The sequence below is a fragment of the Vipera ursinii genome (assembly GCF_947247035.1).
Source record: "Vipera ursinii genome assembly, chromosome: 2".
NCBI classification, from domain to species: domain Eukaryota; kingdom Metazoa; phylum Chordata; class Lepidosauria; order Squamata; family Viperidae; genus Vipera; species Vipera ursinii.
The window spans coordinates 63,316,879-63,338,754 of record NC_139513.1 but is presented as its reverse complement, the minus strand read 5'-3'; the positions used below and the strand labels follow the sequence as shown (position 1 = coordinate 63,338,754).

Sequence of the window (21,876 nt, the reverse complement as noted above, 5' to 3'; positions counted from 1 at the left end):
AAAAGTCTTGTGGTTAAAAAAATGAGACAGATCCAGAAGAAAAAAATATAAACCTCTTGAAAGCTTGATTTGGGCTATCAGCAGTTTTTTGGCAGGAGCATGGGATGTTGGCCATTACCTTCTTCCAGATGCCTTTCAACTTCCCAATTCTTCCAAAGCCCTGAGATTCCATGGTTCTCTCAATCCAGCTAGGCCCAACTCTACTTTGGCATCCAGATGCTGCCACTTACTGGAGAAAGGGGTACTTAAATGAATAACAGAAATGTAGGAGAAGTATAAAGCTTAAGTGAAGGAGAGATAAGGATTTGGTAAACAGAATAACAGTAAATACGGAGTTTGAAGAACAATATTTCTGTTACAAGAATGAGCTTAACATCCCTTATAATCACAATGAGGTGGTCACTGACCTTGAGCCAGACATCCTAGAATGTGGAGTGAAGCGGGCCTTAGAAAAGCTGAGCAACAACAAAGGTAGTGGAGGTGACAGTATTCCAGCTGCACTCTAATGGCAGAAAGTGAAGAAGAACTAAAGAGCCTCTTGTTGCGGGTGAAGAAGGAGAGTGCAAAACTTGGGTTGAAACTTAACATTAAGAAAACCAAGAACATGGCATACGGCCCTCTCAATTCCTGGCAAATAGATGGGGAAGAAATGGAGGTAGTGACAGATTCAAAACTCAAATACTTTTGCCACCTAATGAGTAGGAAGGACTCACTGGAGAAGAGCCTAATGCTGGGAAAGATTGAGGGCAATAGAAGAAGGGGACGACAGAGAATGAGGTGGCTGGATGGAGTCACTGAAGCAGTTAGGCGTGAGCTTAAATGGACTCCAGAAGATGGTAGAGGACAGGAAGGCCTGGAGGAACGTTGTCCATGGGGTCGCGATGGGTTGGACACGACTTCACAGCTAACAACAACATTTCTGTTACAAGATATTGTAACTTTTAGCATAACATGGTCATTCAAGTGTCAGGTACGCAGACCTGTCTGAACCTGTGCTTTCGTCTTATAGAAATGTGGAGTTTTAGAGGCTAAACCCCATTGCACAGAGAAAATCTTTGTTTTTTATTTGCAAAAGACTCACGGGCCTGTTTTCTCTTTAGGGTGAAGTAATGGTTCTATGAAACAGAAAATTAATGGTCAAGGCTATGTATGTTATTCTGTTCAAGGACCTAAATTGAATGCCTTGTTACACTTTCCATCAATCCAGTGTTTATCAGCTATTGAAACTGATGTTGAGATTATATATTACACAGTATACATGGCCTGACTTACATAACCGGCTAAAATATCCATTTTCCCCCTTTTATTCTTACTTTTAAATTGTTGATAAAGTATGTGCTAACTACTAATGATTTTGATTTGTTAAAATGTAAATGCCATATACATTTTAAGATTATTTCTTTTCCCCTCAGGAATGCCCCAACACCAGCACATTGTTGCCCCGCTGTTGGAATGTTATATAACACCAATACATTGGAATCATTCAAATCCTGTGACAAAAAGCTTCTCCTTGACCAAGCAGCAACTGAGGTAAAGTAAAATGGGAATGAGTTCTCCAAACCTGAAGCGTGAATGAAAAACAGTGCATGGGCCAAACATTGTGAATAACCTGTAGTTGCTTTATGAACAATACAATTCTATTGAAATGATTAAAATGTAGCCCTCAAATTCACGGGCATTGTATTTCAGACTTTGATCTCATTTATTTCAGGAAAGGAGTGCTTATATTTCAGCACAAAATTGTCTAATAATACATTATTTGGAAGGTCCTATCGTATTGCACATCATACAACAAACAGGTGTTCCAGGGTTTATTGAACTTTTTTTTCAGTCTGTAGAATTTATAAACTAAAAAAAAGCCCAATTCCTGGAACTCCCCCCCCCCCAAGTCAGGAGGTAAAGCTCTAATGAAAAAATTAAGTTCTGTTTGGATGAACACCACCCCCCCCCTTTAATTCCTTGTGGAACTTTAGAATTCCATATAACACGAACTAAACAATTACAATTTTGTAAATGAATAAATAATCAAAAAATAAGGTGAGGAGGATAAGATGACAAATCTCAAAATTATGAACCTCCAATGTGGCTTTCCTTGCTTGCCATATTTCTTAAGTTTTTTTTTTTAATAAAGTCATGGATGAAGACTATAGGCTTTTAGATCCAGCTGAAGCGCAGAACTCAACAGTCTTCAACCTTAGTTTTCTTCGTTATGTCATAGAAGACAGAATGCTATAGAAGTTCATTTTGAATAGGCTCCTAGACTGAGCTCTGAATTTTGAAATGCTCAGGTCCAAAATTTCATTAACTTGATTAGATGCTGCTCAGTTTTGAGCTTCTCAGCTGCAGCATTGACTAGATGTTGTGCATGAATATTACTGTAAATGAGACCAGTCATTTATTTGCTATTTACAGGAAGCTTTCCAAGTGTTCAGGGTAAAATTTAATCTGGGGGCCTTCTGTATACAAAATATGTTTGTTGTTGGAACTTGTCCTCCTTTATAGAAATTATTGTGTAAATCAGATGCTTACTCTGATTTGATAATAGTAAAATCAGTGGAATCTTTGTGTTTATTCATTATTTGCCACTTTATAATTATACTTGCGCACTTGTTTACAATGAAGAATAAGCCAAATTAAATTTTGTTAATATAAATCCATGAAATATGTAGCATATTTTAATTGTGTAGCAGCCGTGAAAATAGTACTACTGTCGTGGGTGATTCTCTTTTTTTTTCCTCCCTCCATAGATATGGGATTCAATAACATCGGGGAATGCCATTAAAAATCCTGTTTTATTGAACAAATTTCTTCTCTTAACATTTGCAGTAAGTTAAATTGTACAAAAAAGATACAAAATGCTCCATATTTATACTAATATTTTTATTCCAGAATCCCATTTAATTGGGTCATGCATCTGCCAAACACAAAGTCCAATCAACTGGAAAATAGGTTAACAGGTAGTCCGTACTTAACAATCCTAATTGGGACACGCAACACTGCTACTAAATAAAGTGGTTACTAAGCGGGAAATCTCATAACTAGGACTGTGCTTTCCACCTGGAAATAAGCGGGACTAGTCAGTTTCACATCTTTGGCTTTTATTTGCCTCTTAGCCACTTGTCTGCCCTTTGGAATGCTTGAATGCCTGTTTTCTATCTTGTACACATCAGAAGCAATGTGATCATAGCACAGCTATGCTGACAGATTACTTTCTTGAAATCCCTTTCTGTCCAATTTCTGCAAAGGTGGGGGACAGAAAAAAATCAAGTGATTTTTGTAGTCAATCTCCCTTTGTGTCACTCAATACAATCACATTGTTTTCAATGTGTAGAAGAGAAAACTCTCTTGAAATATCTCTTTCTTCAAACTGTTTGCTCTGCAAGGGAGATGGGAGAAATAAAAAACCCACAGGCCTGGTACAGGACACTGTGTACCAAATGTAATAGTGATCACGTGACTAAGGGATGCTGTGAAAATCATAAATGAGCTGTAAAAGTGCATTGTAACTTTGAACAGCTGCTTAACGATTGGTTGGTAGGTGAACTATTTTTCCACAATGTTGTCTTTGATAGTATTTTGTAAATGGGGAGCAAGGGAGAGAAGTATGCTTGCTTAACAAAATATGTGCAGATGATGGGCGGTGTATACATGTAGAATAAAAGTTGTCTTACTAACAAGACATGCCATTCTGAAGATTAAAAGCATGTGACAGCCCAGTTCTGCGGATAGAGAAAAATGTTCACATGGCTATCTGATAAGCCACGTGAACATTTTAAGGAGATGGTGGAGAAGATATGCAAAGCTGAGAATTCCATAAAAAGCCTGGAATTTCAGCCAATCCCTTGAGATTCTACTGAAGTGTTTGCACATATTCAGGATGATGGTTAAGAAGCTGGGCGTCATTTCTGACGCTGAAAGAAGTCTTATTTTCCTTTTATTCAAAGTGTAAGAATTAGATCAAATTACTCTTTCCAGGTTAATACCAATTCTGAAGTATTTATATAATTTCTCCCTTAGGATCTAAAGAGATACCATTTCTATTACTGGTTTTGTTATCCTGCATTGTATGTCCCAGAAGGTATCCCTTTGGTTAAACAACCAGTGCCTCTGAATACAAAGTTCTCTCCAGCTCAGGTAATTAAAAACCATTACGCAGATACAATAGTCTAGTACACACAGTACTTTTCATAACATAGAACATAAAATAATTTATGTCATTACTAAGCACAAGCGTGGTAAATAATGTTGTATAGATTTTTATATCGACCTTTGAAATGGGGAGTCAGTTTTGGAAACTCTTTATTACCTCAGTGTCTGACAAGGCTGAGAAAATGGATCCTCCAAAAAGGCTTTTTTAGGAGACATATATCTCTATTATGAGATTGTATCCTAACATAATTTGCTATTTAGACACGTTTCTTCCACTTCAGTCAACTGTTATTTCTGGTGGTTGTTTATTTTTTTTCCTGGAAGAAATGTTTAACAGAAATTGTGGTCTTTGTCCCCATTGTGGGTTGTAGGCATAATCTTTTTTTTTATCACAGTGTCTTGTGAGATTTTATTGCTATTTGTTTTTCACGTTCTCTGTTTTTGCTCTGTTGCTCATACGTAAAGATGTAAAATGGCTTTCTGTCCCTAAATTCAGTACAGTTGAAAGTTGCAAAATTCTTAAGAGCTCAGAATGCCACTGTTACCCTAATCAAAGTCCCCTTGAATTAGGAGCAACTGACCCATAAAGAAAACAGTCATTCAGTTTATCATAATCTTAGATCTGTACAAGAAGTATGTTCATCTGTAAGTCAACAGTTTGACCAGGAGTTGTAAGAGCGAAAAGGAATCTATGTCTAAGCTATAAATGTGATAGTATCTAAAATTACATAAAATTAGAAAGCAGTAGCTGGACACAGGCTAAGTTTGAGTGATCAGGTAAACTCTTGAGCTGTAAAGAAGATTTTTTTTCCTCTTGGCAACCCATTATGTGGTGTCTCAAGAGCTGCTGACATTTCAGAGGATAAGCCTGTACCCATGGGACAGTTCTTTTTTATTGAATCCTAACTACAAAATTACCAAATATAATTTCCAGTGTGAAAATAGGATTTTCTCTCACAAGGCTTGTAAATCTGAAGAATGACCCATTTGGCCATTTGCGAGGATTTTATAACTCATATCTAATACATCAGTTCTGCAGAATTTATTTTCTTGGAAAAGGTTAACATTACTTAATGTTACAAGCAGTGACTGATTTCAGGTGGCAGTTCAAAATCTGGAGTAATATAAATTAGATAATATAATTGGTGATTAATAGTTGGGACTACAGATTGGTCTCTTGACCTTCTTAAGCGCCACAGGAGGCCAGTTGCTGACATGACCTTACTACACAAGGCAGGGCTGATTTTCTTTCATCCATTTTGTGTGTTGTAGGGGGCTCTAGAAGAAAGAGTTATTTTCTCATTCTCAAATTCCCCACTTCCACTTTAAAAAAACGCCTTCTGCTTGTCCTTTCTCAAGGATTTGGGAGTCTTTAAAGAGTAAAGATAGTAGTGGAGGGCACCTCATCTGAGTCTTAAATAAAATAAATGTTAAAAACCTTCCAAAATTCACTGATGTCATCCTGGGCTGCAAATGCAACTTTTGTATGATAAAAATTGAACAGGACTTGGGAAGAACGTAGATGGTTGGCATAAGGGAGATGAGAGAGCAAAAAATCTTTTAGCCTGTTTTGGAAGAAAAAAAAAATCCTGTTGTATACATATTTTATTTTGATTATATTGCTTTGCTCTGCTTCTGGGCTTAGTGAATGCTGTGAGTTTTGTTTATTTTTGGGCTCACTCTAGGCTTCAGGCTATATGTTTCACATCATGGGCCACAGAATTGGAGCTCTCCTTGACTCCAAAGGTATGGGTTCTCTCCCTTCAAAATAGGAGAGATGAGGAAAGTGGGCTGCTTTTTGCCCTGTAACTAAATGCTGGGAAACTGCATTGGGCAGAGGGAGGTGGATCTGCTTTATAGCCTGCTTCCGAGGGCTTTTCTAAAATTGGAGCACCGTCAGTTCCAGGTGAGCAGCTCACAAGCTTCTTGTTTGAATCTGCTTCTAGACCAGACATGTCAAACACAAGGCCCAGGGGCCAGATGGTTTCATGCGGCCCACAAAGCCATCCTGGAAACAGTGAGGGAACGGCCCCCACTGCCTTGGCCCTGGCTCAGAGACCCTCCTTCTGCCAGAGACCCTCAGATCTGTCCCACTCCTGCCCAGGCCCCCATAGGCACCCTTGATGCGAATGAGGTAGAGCTGGCCATGTCCACCCAGTAGGCCATATGCACTTTAGCCATGCCCACCCAGTAGGCCACGCCCACCCAGGACCTCTGGGGGCAACTGCAATGCTGATGCGGCCCTCAATGAAATTGAGTTTGACACCCCTGTTCTAGATAAATGGGATAGTTAAACTCTATTCACTGTTTTCAGTACTTGTTAGCTGAATAAGATAGGCCCAAGTGAGAAAAACAGACACCATGCAGAACTGTTAGTAGTAACCAATTTTGCAAATGTGAATATGCTTCCCTGCTTCACTTATTTATCTTCATGAGAATTAAGAGGAGGGGAACTGCCTGAAGTGTTTTCCTAACCTACTTTCTTGGCCTGCTCTTAAGCACTGTTTACCCAATTGTCACTTTGGTAGTAGGTCTTCCCTCTGTCCTTCAAGCCACACTCTTTAGTCACCATAGTCCTGGAAACCAACTCTACGTGCATCTTCTAAGATGCAAAATGCTGCTACCAGTTTGCTAATTAAGTTTGGCAGATTGGAAAACGCTCTCGTAGGGTCTGAACTTTGGCAACATCTGAAGTTGTGAGCTGCTGCAGTGCTGCTTCATTTGCCTTAACTTAATCTGTAGCCTTAAGGCCTGTTTCCCCAGCCCAGCTCTGATATTGATGTTAAGAAGCCCGCCAAGGGGAGTTGGTAGTCTTGAAGTAGGCTGCTGCTTCTTGCCATCTTAATAATTTTCATCTTAATAATTTTTAAAAACGCTTTGCATTGGCTTTTGTTTGTTTATTGTAATGAGCTCTAATGAGCTCTATTTTCTTTTGCAATTTTCTTTTTGCAATTTTTTTTGCTGATTAGTTACCCCTTTTCAGTTAACTTCTAGGTTAAATTGATTTTTAGCCTTTTGGAGTTCTTTTAAAGAAGAAAGCAGTTTTTGATGCCATTTATTTACTGTAAGGGATGCGGTGGCTCAGTGGGTTAGGACGCTGAGCTTGTCGATCAGATGGTCGGCAGTTTGGCGGGTTGAATCCCGAGTGCCACGTAGCAGAGTGAGCGCCTGTTACTCGTCCCAGCTTCTGCCCACCTAGCAGTTCGAAAGCACGTAAAAACGCAAGTAGAAAAATAGGGACCACTACGGTGGGAAGGTAACAGCGTTCCGTGCGCCTTTGGCATCTAGTCATGCCAGCCACATGACCACGGAGATGTCCTTGGACAAGCGCTGGCTCTTCGGCTTTGAAACGGAGATGAGCACCAGCCCCTAGAGTCAGAAACGACTAGCACTCATGTGCGGGGAAACCTTTACCTTTACCTTATTTACTGTAAGTGGACATACCGTATACAGCAGTATTTTAGTATGAAGGAAACTGAATTGATTGTCTTTGTCTTTTTTTAGAGTGAGGCCCTCCAGATTTCATATGATCAACTTTGTCAGAAAGAAGGTCTTACAGCCCTGCCTTATTTTTTAATTAAATACCATGAAGATTCAGTCCACGTATCCTTACTTACAAACTGGGATGACTTTTTTTCTGATCAACAGGAGAAGGTAAAAATATACTAATGAGCAGAATACAGAGCACTGAAATTCTCATTTTCATAATTTCTAGAGCATTCAATTCTTAATAATGGGATAGAGGAAAAGGAGTAAAATTAGCTGGATATCTGAAAAAGGAACTTGTAAGAAGTTATGCTTTTGAAAATAAAGCCTTCTCTGAAATTTATTCTCTGAATTCTGAATTTATTGTTTTGGGGATTTAGGCTTAGCTCTGACTTAAGGGTAAAACTAATCCAATCACCAATATACTACGTGAATGTGGTTGGAAGGGTTTTAGGAAATGCAGAAAAGCATGAATGGATGATATGGCCACGTCATTTAGTATTTTCCCAGACCAGTTTCACAAATAGAAATTAATTACAAATAAAAAACGTGGAATTTGTGTCACTGTCTGGATTTTTAATTAGAGTTAATTTGCTTGATTAGAAATGTATAATGTGGCTACTGTGTAATATGTGAAGCATTGTTCTATTTACTTAATTTGGGTCTTCTAGTCCAGTTTATCTATCCACACATAAAATTGGCAACTTTTGAACTCTTTATCAGTGTTAACATAAAATAGTCTTTAATATGGGGTGTTTTTTTTCTTTGCAGGTGACATTTGGTGTTTATGACCCCTGTAATTTCACCCAATATCCAGGATGGCCACTGAGAAATATGTTGATCCTTGCAGCGCACAGATGGTATTTATTATTAGATGATGCCTTGAACATGGTTTTTCCATGATTGCAATCCTAAACACATACTATGAAGTTAGTTTCACTGAATTTGGTAGAACTTATTTTTCACTATAAGATTAGGCAGGAACTATCACAGTATAAATATTATAGCATACTCAAATCCTAAAGGACTCTGGGTGGGAAACAGCGAAGTCCAGAAATATGCATTAAAATCATATGAATAATAATAATTGTTGTTACTGACTAGAACTAGATTTTTTGGGGAAAGAAATGCAAGTGTGAATGCAGAATATAAATCTGTGACATGATGCACTTCGTGGTCTTGTATGCTGGAAGAAGTTTGTCAACCAACTGAATGTAGTTTGGTACTTTGTAGTTGCCAAGAAAATTCTCAGTGACATCCTTAAATATTTTTCAGACCACTTTATCTGGCCCAATAGTATATCTTTGAACCGCTTGTTACTGATGACATAGCTGATGTGTGGACCAACAAAAATGCCTTCCTTAATCATGGCATCAGTGATTCTTGGAAACATATGTCTTGAATGATGAAAACCTTCACCTTCCTTGATCACTGCTTTCACAAAATTGTTTGTTAGTCTGATGTTTATGTGAAACGGAGGCAAAAAATATATTTGTTGGGTCAATAAGTGGCTCAAGTGCTCTGCTTTTCTACCCTGTAACCAAATTCTTCAGAGTGGCCATTTCTTTTTAATATAACATGACTCTCCTGCATGGCTATCCCATACATATATTTAACAACAGCACTTGGTATATCCGAGCTCCATTTCAAGCAGCAGAGCAACTACTTTTAGATCTCCACAGATGTTTCAATTGTACTTGGTATACCAGATGTGCTTTAACAACAGTTCCATGTTTTCATATGTTTCTTTTGTGAATGCAGCATAGCCAACAAGTCCTGAAGGGTATATATTATCATTATGTAAGAACAAAAGATTTCTATAAAACGATATGCAGTAGGTTAAATTCAGATTCTTTTCATGATTAGCAGCCAAAAATCTATAAGATACACCCAAAAGTGTGCAGGAAGCAAAATTCTTGTTGTCTAGTGCAGAGGTCCCCAACCTTTTGGACCCCAGGGACCAGTGCCATGGAGAAAGATTTTTCCGCAGACCAGAGAGAGTGTGGTTTTGAATACTGCTTGCATCCCGAGGATGGTGCTTTGCTTGCTGGCATGCTGCGGACTGGTACCAGTCCACGGACTGGGGGTTGGGGACCCCTGGTCTAGTGTTTGCTTTTTCTTTTTTTTTCAGATAACCTTTGAGCTAGCAAATGAGTTTCAAATTTTAAGCTGTGTAACTATTGAAATATAATCCTTTTGGAAAGTTCTGATATATCACATTAAGAGGATTGCTTAATCTTAATTTTCCTGGGCCACTGGAGCCACTACTTTTACAGAATTTTCATTCCTGACAGGGGAGGCATTCTTCAGTCTGTGGAAGTGCTCTGCTTCCGAGACAGGACCATGCAGGGCGCCAGAGACGTTTCCCACAGCATAATTTTTGAAGTAATGCTTCCACAGTTGACAAGCAGTCCAGGTAACCCTTCTGAAAGATAAGTGTTTGTGGTGGATTTTGTTGCTTTTTGTGGAGTGTGGTGGGGGAGTGGTTATTTGATCATTCCCAAAGAGAGAAAAAAACCAAAGTGCTTCCATTTCTGTAAACAGGGGCCTGCTTCGTCAATTAAGTCTTAGTAAAATATCTTTAGAAAAGATCCATTTGTTCTTATGCCAATTTTGAGTTTTCTCTGTTCCTGCCAGTTGCTTCTGCTTCTATTATTTACGTCACAAGTCTCGATCAGTAATGCAACAATTGACAATGTGCTTAATTACTCAAACATTTCTAGCTTCAAATTCATAATTCTCTTTGATTTAATGGCTACATTTTTCGTTAGGCTGCTTTGTCCCAGAAAAAGGCAATGTACTGTTTATTCACTTCCGTCTGAACTCATTAGTTAGCTCTGAGTCTGCTTCAAGAACATAATTATGTTATCAATATATAATCTTTTTTTATTACCAAGGTAAGATGTTAATTATTACCTTTAAAATTCAAAATATCCTAGGTCTAAATTAGTCTGTCCTTTGAGGTGAATTTACCCATCCTCTGTGATTATCATATAAAATCTTTGAGAATAACTTCGAAGATGTGGCTGATAGTGACATACAGGATTACCTCTTCCAAAATGGCTTTTTTCTTGTTCTGTTGTTGGTCAGCCTCTTCATCTGAGTAGGCTTTCCATTTTTCTACATTAAATTTTCTGCGTACATTTTTCTTCCTTTGGTGTCGTCCTAATGCGTCAATATTGGATATGTTATAAGGTTATAAACCTTTCATAGGGTGTGTGTATAGTGTGTGTTTGTGCCTTCAAGTCAGACATGGCTTCTTGCGACTGCCTGGTCAAATCTCAGCAGTTTTCTTGTCAATATTTTCAGAAATGGCTTGCCCTTCCTTCTTTCTAGGGCTGAGGGAGAGAGTGACTAGCCCAAGGTCATGCAGCTGTGCCTGAGGCAGGACTAGAATTCACGGTTGCTAGGCTATTGCTTTTATCTTAAATGCTAGTGAAGTGGAACTCACTGAGAATAAAATGATTGGATGATGTCATATTTTTAATTCTTTGACTTTGATCCCCCACTAAGGAGCAAAAGCCAATTATGTCTTAATGATAAAGCTCTGAATGTTTCCTTCACCTAATAAACATTTGTTTTTTAAAAAAGAAGTGTACTTATATAGGCAGTCCTTGACTTACAACAGTTCAAAGTGACCGTTCAAAGTTACAGTGGCACTGAAAAATGTGACTTATAACCATTTTTCACACTTAGAACCATTGCAGCATCCCCAGGTCACATGATCAAAATTCGGACACCTTGCAGCTGGTTCATATTTATGACGGCCGCTGTGTCCCGGGGTCATGTGATCAGCTTTTGCGACCTTCTGACAAGCAAAGTCAATGGGGAAGCCAGATTCACATGACAGCTAGGTTACTAACTTAACAAATGCAACGATTTACTTAACTATGGCAAGAAAAATAGTACATTGGGGCAAAATTCACTTAACAAATGTTTCACTTAGCAACATAAATTTTAGGTTCAATTGTCGTAACTCGAGGACTATCTGTTGGGAGATAGCTGCATGATGAAAGACACACAACTGAGGATTTCAGATTTAGGGAAAAAGGTGTATAATGAAGTCTTCAGTTATAAACTCTTTCTGCTCTGAATACCAAAAGCTTAATTCTTTTATTAACTGGGAAGTTTTCATTAAAATATCTAAATTGTAGTTGTTTTCAGTAATGCTTCAAGTTATTTTAGGCTTGGACAGGGCAATATGTGGCATTTGTTTAATGCTTCCTAGTGACACCTTTCAATTTCAGTGACACAGCTGGCGCAGATTGACAGTTTTTATGCCATTTTGCATAGAATTCCTTAAACAAACTTTTTTTTTAAAAAGCAAACACTTTGTTTACAGCATACAGGTATGACCACAACTGGGACCAAAATTTCCGTTTCTAAGCAAGGCAGTTGTTAAATGAGTCATGCCTGATTTTACAGTCTTTTTGCCATAGTTGTTGAGCAACTTCCTTCAGTTAAGTGAATTGCACTGTTTTTAAGTGTACCCAACTTCTCCCGTTTCCTTTGCTTGTCAGAGGCTGGATGGGAGGTTGCAAATGTTGATGACGTGACCCTGAGGATGCTACAGTGGTTGTAAATACATGCTTGTTGCCTAGCACCTTAATTTTGATCTCATAACTGTGGGGACACTGTGACTGTCGTAAGTGCAAGGACTGGTTGTAAATCATTTTTTTCAATGCCGTGGAAAACATGAATGGCCGCTAAATGGGTACTTGTAGGTCGAAAACTTACCTGTATCATAACCTAGCCCATGAACACAACTGCCTTGCCCAAGTTATCCAACTGAACAAACTTCTTTGGATAGGATTGATTGATGGAACATTGATGACAATTTAAGTAATAACTTGAATAAGTCATGTTTGTATTATCAACAGCTTGTAGTTGTGTAGGATCAGGTTGTTTTTTCCCACCTCTTAGACAATGGCTGCTTTTAAACACAATTCCTCTTTTTTTTAAAGCAGATTGCCCCAAAGCTGTTGGATGGGAAAAAAATCCAAAGGGATGTATGGGCCCAAGAATGGTGAATTTAAGTGAATGTATGGACCCCAAAAGGTATCTATCATTATAACTCTTAATAAAATTAGTTTGTAGAAGTATGGATACATCACATTGTTAAATAAAAATTTGTTCCATAATTTCCTTTTGTCTCGGAGCATTTTCCCCAGTCATATGTTTAGACATTAAGTCTTACTGAGAAATAAAGCTAGGTGAAATGTGAATAAAAATGCAAATATCATGTAAGATACCTGTAGTCTTATTGAAAAACACTAGTTTTTTTTAAAAAAAATACGCTCATTTCTCTTGTTTTTGTTATGGCAGTGCTGTAGAAAAAGTCTTTACATTGGGGCAAAAATAATCTAATGTGATAATGCATATACTTTCATGTATATAGCTGCTTAGAAAATCTAGCTGCCTATGAATTTGGCTGCTAATTTCATTGTAGAGCATTGGTGTAATGTTAATATTTTGCTATGAGCCTTTAAAAATGTAGTGGAATTAGTACCTGTGGATTCCATAATTGATACTTTTCCTTTGAGTAAATCTTTGGATTAGTACATTGCTCTTATACTTTATTTTTTCACTTTTAAGAAGTACTTGTCTGGGGACCCTGAATACCAGTATGAATATTATATAGCCAGGAGTATTAAAGAAAGTAAATTATACATTCATGTTTTTAATTTGGAGATAAAAGTAAAACTATTTCATTTAATGTAACCTTTTTTTAAAAAAATCGTGTTCAGGCTTGCAGAGTCATCTGTGGATCTTAACCTTAAATTGATGTGCTGGCGGTTAGTACCTACTCTTGATCTGGAGAAAGTTGTATCTGCAAAGTGTCTTCTTCTTGGAGCTGGTACACTTGGCTGCAATGTAGCCAGAACTTTGATGGCAAGTACTGAAGATACTGTGTTGTTTTTAATATTTCTCATAAATATATTTATTATGTTTTATCAATAAGAATAAAATACCAAACAAAAAAACAGAAAAACATACATCCAACAGTAACAATGATAACAAAAAAAGAAAAAAAAGTGTACATAAAAGGAAAAAAAATATTCTAAACATCCAACATTAAACATATAAAAAAATCCACTCTGGCTGGATGCTCAAAAGAAAAAAAAACTGATAAATTCTCCTCCCCCTACGTAATGGGTCTGTAAATATTTATAAACTTTCTCATCCTTATTTAACAAGAAAACTATATAAAAATATTTCAGATGAGGAGGTCTCTATCTGATATTCGAATCAACCCAACATCTAATATATATAAAGAATAAAAGAAAAAGAAAATAGTCAACAGGTTAGCTTAAATATTATACTAATCTCCTAATCTCTATGTTAACCATCTGTTGCATTTAACACGTAGAAAGTCCACAAATGGCTTCCAGTCTCTTACAAAGCTGCTTAGTCCATTATCTTGAACCATTGCTAATTCAGTCAATTTTAAAATTCATTCTTCAACAGTTTGCATCTCCTTCCCTTAGGAGCGCTTAGCAAGCACAGTCCTCACAGTGGTCACCATGTAAAGAAACAACATCACAAGAACAATTTGGGATGCTGTTCCTAATATTTCTCAGTTTGGAAGGAACTCGACTATTTTTAATATTTCTTTAATTTGGAGGAAAATTTGTATCTGTTTGCTGCTGTTTTGTAGTGTACTAAGTTGTATGACTTAGTGTGAGTCTTAAATAAAGCATCAGAATAAGAGAGGTCTCCAACCTTTCCAGGTTCGCGATGTGGAGGGAAGGAGAGCAGGTTCCAAATTGGTGCGCACATGGGCACACAAACGGCACTAGCGGCCCCGCTCACACATGTGCAAATGGGCCATGCATACTCGCCCAGCACTAGCAGCCCCATCTGCGCATATGCAAATGGTCCACGCACACTCGCCCAGAGCAAACAGCTACAGGCGCTAGCATGAGTGGCAGGAGTGCACGCACAGATGTGCACGCACCGGCCAGCCATTTCTGAGGCCACAGTCTGGTGGTGGACCGTAGCCCCAAGGTTGGGGACCCCTGCTATACAACACACTTGTGTTGTATACATGTATATTTGTTATTGTCATTCTACTACTTTATTTTGCACCACAGTACTATAGTTCTTACAGTTACAATATCATGAGACATAGTTAGCAATTAATTATTTTTAGTATTTAATCTGCAGTTTCCTGTACTAACTTCTATGGTGCGCCATTCTCACTTGTGTTTTCAGAATCTTAAATCTTACAATCTTAATGATGTTGGTGTTACGATTTAGCATGATATTATATAGCATGATACAGATAGTCCTTAACTTAGGACCACAATTGAGCCCAAAATTTCCTCTGTTAAGTGAGTTATACTCCATTTTATAAACTTTCTTGCCACACTTAAGTGAATCACTGCAGTTGTTAGGTTATTAATATGGTTATTAAGTGATTCTGGCTTCCCCATTGGCTTTGCTTGTCAGAAGTTTGCAAAAGGTGATTTATATGAGCTCGGGGCACTGCAACTGTCATAAATGCATGCCAGTTGCCAAACATCTGAATTTTTATCACTTCACCGTGGGGATGCTACATGGTTGTTAAGTGTGAAAAATGGTCATAAGTCATGTTTTTCAGTGCCGTTGTAATTTCAGATAGTTACTAAACGAATGGTTGAAAGTCGAGGATTACTTGTAATCTTATTGATACTGGCAGCAGGATTTTAAAATTTAAGTAACCTAAATTTTTCACATACTATATTAGATTGGGCTTTTATAATGGATGGCTGTAATTTTATCACTGAATGTTACAATGTTGTGTTGGTTGATAACCAGCATAAAAAGACATACTAAATTCTGTGTCATTTTGTTTGCAGTAGATTTTTAGCATATTTATTTTGACAATATGAGGCTAAATTCCCTTCAGAGTTGCCAACAATTGAAAGAAGTGCCCTTGAAACCCATCTGGTCTCCTTTTATATGTTCTTTGGTTCATACAGTCATTGTCAAAGCAATATAATTATGGTTTTATCTTGTCTGCTGTCAAGGCATTAGAAGCGATATTACACAAGAAGCTCTTAGTCATGAGGGTACAAACAATGCTGATACCAATAGCCCAAATAGATGAAGAAAGGTATTATGATTAGTTTGGTCAGTTGTGTTTCAAATGCTCCTTAGTAACATATAACGATTCAAGGAGTTGAATCTTTTTTTAAGTGAGGAAGGCAGCATGACAACATATTCTCCTTCACAGCTAATGTCCTTAATGTTCTCACTTCTGGGAATAGTCAGTATTTATGAGTAAGTTACAAGTTTTTCAGTATTTAAATAATTAATAGTGTTGGGTATCTTTTCCTTCAGGGATGGGGAGTCAGGAAGATTACATTTGTGGACAATGCAAAGATCTCTTATTCAAACCCCGTGCGTCAACCACTCTACGAATTTGAGGATTGCCTTGAGGGTGGAAAGTCCAAAGCAGTTGCAGCAGCAGAGAGGCTTCAAAAAATATTCCCTGGAGTGGTGAGTAAAGGAATATGATTTAATGATCAAACCTCATTTGTGCTTGAACCAAAGCCAAAGATTATTCTTACGTTTGTTCTTCAAAAAAGAACTAAACCACCAGACATAATTGCTGTGCTTTAATGACTGACAGATTTTTACAGTAAAGAGAATAATTCAAAGTTGCATCTTGTAAACCCAAAACAAAAATGAGGTGTAGAAACAGATTTATTTTAGAACTGGTCATAAATCAGCTGTTAACCTTTTTGCTCAAGGGTGAGACAAATTAAACACGAAAGAATAATGATGATAATAACAAAAAGAAGAACAATAGTTTTCTTTATTTAATGTCTGAGACCAATACATATAAGTATATAATTTTATTGGACTGTATTAATTCTTACTTATTATTTTTCCATAAAAATAATATAGTAGGAAACGGCGATAGCAGCTGTACAGAACTAAGGTGCAATCTTGCAAGGATTGCTTGTAAAAAAATCAGTTGAACATCAACATTTTTGCTAGCAAACATGGTGTGTCTGAAATATATTAAAAGACTTGGGAAATTGGTTATTCTGTAATGGGGGAGGAAGATGAAGATGGCAAAAAGATGACTTTATACTATTCTTTCCATTTTATTTGTATTAACTTCAATGATGTTATTTTTATGATGTAATCAGTTTATTTAAGTAATACAATGTAAATTATTACCTTCTTTTTCCACTTATGATAGCTATATGTAGATTAATAATGATTTGGTTTGAATGCTTCATGAGCTAGATACTGCTCAATTCAGCAGCTCATGGCATAGATCTTGTAAATGTGTAGAGTAAAATGTGACTAATTTTGTGGACTAATTTTGAAGAAAGCTGATGCATGCTGTACATGAAGAGTATCTAATCTTGGCAACTTTAAGAGCTGTGGACTTCAAGTGCCAGAATTCCCCAGCCAGCCATGCTGGAGTTGAAATCCACAGGTCTTATAGTTGCCAAAGTTGGACACCCCAGCTATACAGAGAGTATGAATACTAGGGATTTCCTGCAAGGAGAAGTCCTTATCTCTTCCGTGCAGGAGGAAGCTTTAGAAAAGAGTTAAGTTGAGAGGCAGGAGTTGCAATAGGAAGATGAAAACAGCAGCAAAGGAAACATAGAAATAGAAACATGAAACATTGAATGCTTTGGTGACATATATTGAGAATACCATGCAGAGTTTGGGTTTAAGAATTCCTTTTCAATGAGCATCTTCCACATATGCCTGTTGGGTGTAAACATCTTGGCTTAATGAAAGCATGACATCATTTCTTGCTACTGTTAGATTGTTGTATTCACTGAATTTGGAAACTTTTTTCTTCTGCCATCTGTTGGCCAGTAAGCTCCAGGGTTTGCTTTCTTAGCTGCCTATTTTATGTGTTCTTCAACAATTCTGGGCTGTGTTTCAGTTTGTGTCATCTTTCTCTTTAGCACACTATGTTAACATCAAAACATTAAAATATTTTAGTTTCTGAAATAATATGCCGTGTTACATTTGCATATGCAGTTCATAGCAAGAAAATAATTAGAAATGCTGTTTACACATGCCTTTTTAAAATATTATTTTTCAGGAACATCAAATTTTCACCATATTTTTTGCCACTAGTCTACTTTGGCTAACCCCCCCCCCAAAAAAAAGAATTATATCTATCAATAAGCAGGCAAAATATGTATTTTCTAGAGCTATAATTTTCTTTCTAGGTCTCTTAAGTTGAATCCAGAATAAAGCAATATTAACTATTATTTCAAGCTTTTGGGGGTGGCAGGGAACAGTATCCTCTTCTGCATCACTATGTGAAATCATCCTTCCTTGTTTTCTTTTTGAACGAGAGAAATAAAGACTTGATCAGCAATTATTAAGTAGAGGTATCTTTTCTTTGATTCAGTATTTTTATCAGTGTGACTTGCAGGAAGTGAGAGATTCTCCGTATATGTTTATGGGGAAGGCAGATGAATCTGAATTCATTTTAGGTGCTGTAATAGGTATATGCTGGATGATGGAACTGCCTTGCAGACCACTCAGAATGGCTGTAGAGGGGAAGGGAGGGAGGGAGGGAGGGAGGGAGAGAGAGAGAGAGAGAGAGAGAGAGAGAGAGAGAGAGAGAGAGAGAGAGAGAGACTTGTGGTACTAGCATGCTTATTTTCTGCACAATCCAACGTTAACACACTTTTCCTGATGCTATAATTCCTATTATACAACGGAAAAAGGTGATGCCCTTATAATGGAGATTATATCCTAGGACAGCAGTATCTGGGCAGATTAATAAGGGGCTGGAAGAACTAAAGCCTTTAAAGTAAATGGGAATGTTTACATTGTGGGAGGTTTATTTGTTTTGGCAAGGAACAGTCAATTGTGCATTATCTCTTCATAAGGCAGGTGTGCAGCTCAAGGAACAGTTACAATTCAGCTTTTCCATCTCAAGTGTTGTTTGTGTTCCTTTTTCCAAAAAGTGACTTCTGTTTCCGTCTATATACAGCCTGCTTAACCAATGCCTTAGTCTGCTAACTGGCCTGTTTTCTGTAATTAGAACAGCTGCTTAAGATTGAAGTGAGCATGACTCAAACTCAACAATGATTCTAAATGTGGTTGAGATACTATTTATTTTCTCAATTATATACAGTGATTATTCTGTCTTAGTATTAAAAAAAAAAAGTGGGATGCAAAGAGTTTGGAGGGTGCTGCATAATTTTGCCTTGGCCTTCAAAAGCCGTTTGCTTGCCCTGTGATGAGTCTATGTATCCTCCTTTGTTGGGTTCCTTGCAGAAGGCTGAAGGTTTTAACATGAGCATCCCAATGCCAGGTCACCCTGTGAATTTTTCTGAGACAACCTTGCAGCAAGCTCAAGAGGATGTGGCTCAGCTGGAAAAGCTGATTGAGGGCCATGATGTCATCTTTTTGCTAATGGACACCAGGGAAAGTCGATGGCTTCCTGCTGTGCTCTCAGCCAGCAAGAGAAAGGTATTGCACGTCCATTTCCCACAGGCAGTGCTAAAAGGGGGAGGGGTGGGTTTGCAATGACTTTTTGAAAACATTTTCACTAAGTTGACAGAACAGTGTTTCTCAATCTTGGCAACTTGAAGATGTAGGGATTCAGCTCACAAATTCTTCAGTCAGCATATTGACCAGGGAATTCTGGGATGGAAATATTTTAACTACATTATTATCAGTGCTTTTTTTTTTTTGTAAAAGAAAAAGGTGCCGGAACTCACACATGTCATACAACCCGCCTTGCCTACCCTACAAGGTTCCATCCAAAAAAGGTGCCGGAACTCCGTTCTGAGCGTTCTATGAGAAAAAAAGCCCTGATTATTATATATACCAAAACAGTACTAATTTTCTTTGCCTAGCGATAGTTGTCCTTTCCCCCATATTATGCCTTCTCTTCAAAACTACACTAATAGATCAGAGAATCCTCCGAAGTAGATTTGGTGAACACATGATAAGGAGGCTATCTGAGAGATAAGCTTTATTTATGCAATCCTGCCTGCTCATCTTTATTTTTAACATTTTGCTTTCTGTATATGCTTAATTTGAGCATCCCTTTCTTTGCTTTTCAATATTTGCCTAGCTGGTCATCAATGCTGCTTTGGGATTTGACACATTTGTTGTGATGAGACATGGGCTAAAGAAACCAAAGAATCATGAAATTGGAGAGTCTCCATGTAATAATTCTTCAGGCTCAGTCGATCTTTTGGGATCATCACTTTTTTCAAATATTCCTGGCTATAAACTTGGTTGCTACTTCTGCAATGATGTAGTTGCACCAGGAGATGTAAGTAGATCTTAAACAAATTGATAGGATTGTTTTATTTGTTGAATTGTTTTTTTCTCTATATCAGTATAATAGTGAGAAAAATCTGGTTGTTTTCCACTACAGGAAGACTTCTACTGATATGGTTCAGAGGTGACTTTAAAAAAGTCACCCCTGCCATCACTTCCTTAATGCCACCATAATGACATAAGACAAGTCTTCTAGATTATCTGCATATCCCTAAAGAAAGAAAGGGTACGAAAGCCTTTTTAGCAATTCCAACTCTTCTGTAGAATACTGTTGATTCCTTAAATCTCTGAAAAGTGGAGGACCCCTTTTTCCAGTGCTATCTTGTCAGAAGAAGGAAGAGGAGTAGATTCTGATTTTTGGTATCAGCACCCTTTTTTTCCTGAAAGGCAAAGAGATGCCAGCATTTAAGAGTAGGGAATGGAATTATTATGGGTCCTTGGTGCTCTCTAAGCTTGCTTGTTTTCTTGCAGACATTTCATTATCCAATCTAGGTAACATCACCGGTCTGATGGTGTTACCCATTTTGGGTAATGAAACATCTGCAAGAAAACAAGCTCAGAAAGCAAGAAGGACGCCTCATGTCAACCCTGAGCTACAAATATTCTCCTTTATTGATGGAATTATTAGCAGGTAATTGGAAAGAGAACTTAAATCGCTATTCTGTATTTTAAGAAAAGGCGTAGAGAAAAAGAAATGACGTGTCCTGTTCCTTTGCAGTCCACCAGGGATCGGACATTGGATCAACAATGTACGGTCAGTCGACCAGGATTAGCCATGATAGCAGGAGCACTTGCTGTTGAATTAATGGTATCCATTTTGCAACATCCAGAAGGGTAAGCCATCATGGGGGTAAGGGAAGTAATACTTTAGAATTTTATTTTATTGCACCAGTTTTTTTTTCTTGGAAACGTTGCCCTTCTGAAGATCAGTCAGATAATGTTGATTTGGATTCATTCCAAGTGTTACTCAGTCAAAACACAACGAATGCCAAGCTCTTCTGCTCAGAAAGTTACATCTCCTTCTCTCCTCCTCCTTTTCGTTAGAGGCTATGCAGTTGCAAGCAGTAGTGATGACAGAATGAATGAACCTCCCACCTCTCTTGGGCTTGTGCCTCACCAGGTTAGTAAATTGGAATGTGATACAACTGTGAAGTTATCCCTGAAATCAAGTGGCATATATACCCCTGCAATGGGCAGCCCTCTGGTAGCAAAAGAATAAAGGAAGAGTTGAAAAACTATAGACATTGTGATTCATAGCTTCCGATTAAGAGTTCAGAATGACATAAATTGAGAGGGGAAATGAATTTAAGAACACCTAGAGGTGTATTCCAAACGATAGGCATTAAACGGAAGTCAGCTTCGTACTAAGGTCACATATAATGCATAGGCACTTGAAAATACTTGTTTCCTCTAATTTTGTCTCAGAAAACCAGTTTCTAATTTCATTCTAAACCAAGGCTTAATAAGGAGCCCTTTTCCTATTGCTTTGGAATATATTTTCAAAAAGAAGTCAGTTTCAAAGCTTCATTAAGGCTGCCTTCTGATCCTGGCTTGCTTACAATATTTAACTGTGACTGATAGGAAACTTAGAAGATCCTGATTAGTTTTTTCACTGGCACAAAAATGTAGAATCAGAGGCATAGCGAGCATTTGAAGTTCCAACAGCCTCCCCCCCATTGCTGCTTGGTAACACAGCCACATTTACAGCTGTTTGCCATCTCCCACGGTCATATGGCCACATTTTTATGATGGTTTTGCTGAAAACAGAATGTAACAGAATAACACAGTTGGAAGGGACCTTGGACGTCATCTAGTCCAGCCCCCTGCTCAGGCAGGAAGCCCTATACCATTTCAGACAAATGGTTGTCCAATCTCTTCTCAAAAACTTCTAATGTTGGAGCATCTACAACTTCTGGAGGCAACTTTTGTTTTCAGCAAAACCGCTTCCACAGTGAAACATTGGTTTGC

The 21,876-nt window shown here is 37.8% G+C and overlaps 1 protein-coding gene across 3 annotated transcripts in view; it reads left to right on the top strand.

Annotated features, from left to right (window-relative positions):
* ATG7 (autophagy related 7) overlaps positions 1 to 21,876 on the top strand; it is a 101,099-nt gene that overhangs the window by 2,098 nt on the left and 77,125 nt on the right. For 2 of the 3 annotated variants that reach the window (XM_083351283.1, XM_083351285.1), the window contains exons 3-15: positions 1,413 to 1,530; positions 2,748 to 2,825; positions 4,018 to 4,134; positions 7,654 to 7,803; positions 8,407 to 8,495; positions 9,930 to 10,051; positions 12,600 to 12,693; positions 13,383 to 13,527; positions 15,961 to 16,119; positions 18,892 to 19,086; positions 19,697 to 19,900; positions 20,627 to 20,742; positions 20,953 to 21,028. In XM_083351283.1, the coding sequence (XP_083207409.1) occupies positions 1,413 to 1,530; positions 2,748 to 2,825; positions 4,018 to 4,134; positions 7,654 to 7,803; positions 8,407 to 8,495; positions 9,930 to 10,051; positions 12,600 to 12,693; positions 13,383 to 13,527; positions 15,961 to 16,119; positions 18,892 to 19,086; positions 19,697 to 19,900; positions 20,627 to 20,742; positions 20,953 to 21,028 (1,663 nt within the window). The remainder of the gene's footprint in view (positions 1 to 1,412; positions 1,531 to 2,747; positions 2,826 to 4,017; positions 4,135 to 7,653; positions 7,804 to 8,406; positions 8,496 to 9,929; positions 10,052 to 12,599; positions 12,694 to 13,382; positions 13,528 to 15,960; positions 16,120 to 18,891; positions 19,087 to 19,696; positions 19,901 to 20,626; positions 20,743 to 20,952; positions 21,029 to 21,876) is intronic. The other variant, XM_083351284.1, reaches the window with a different exon arrangement.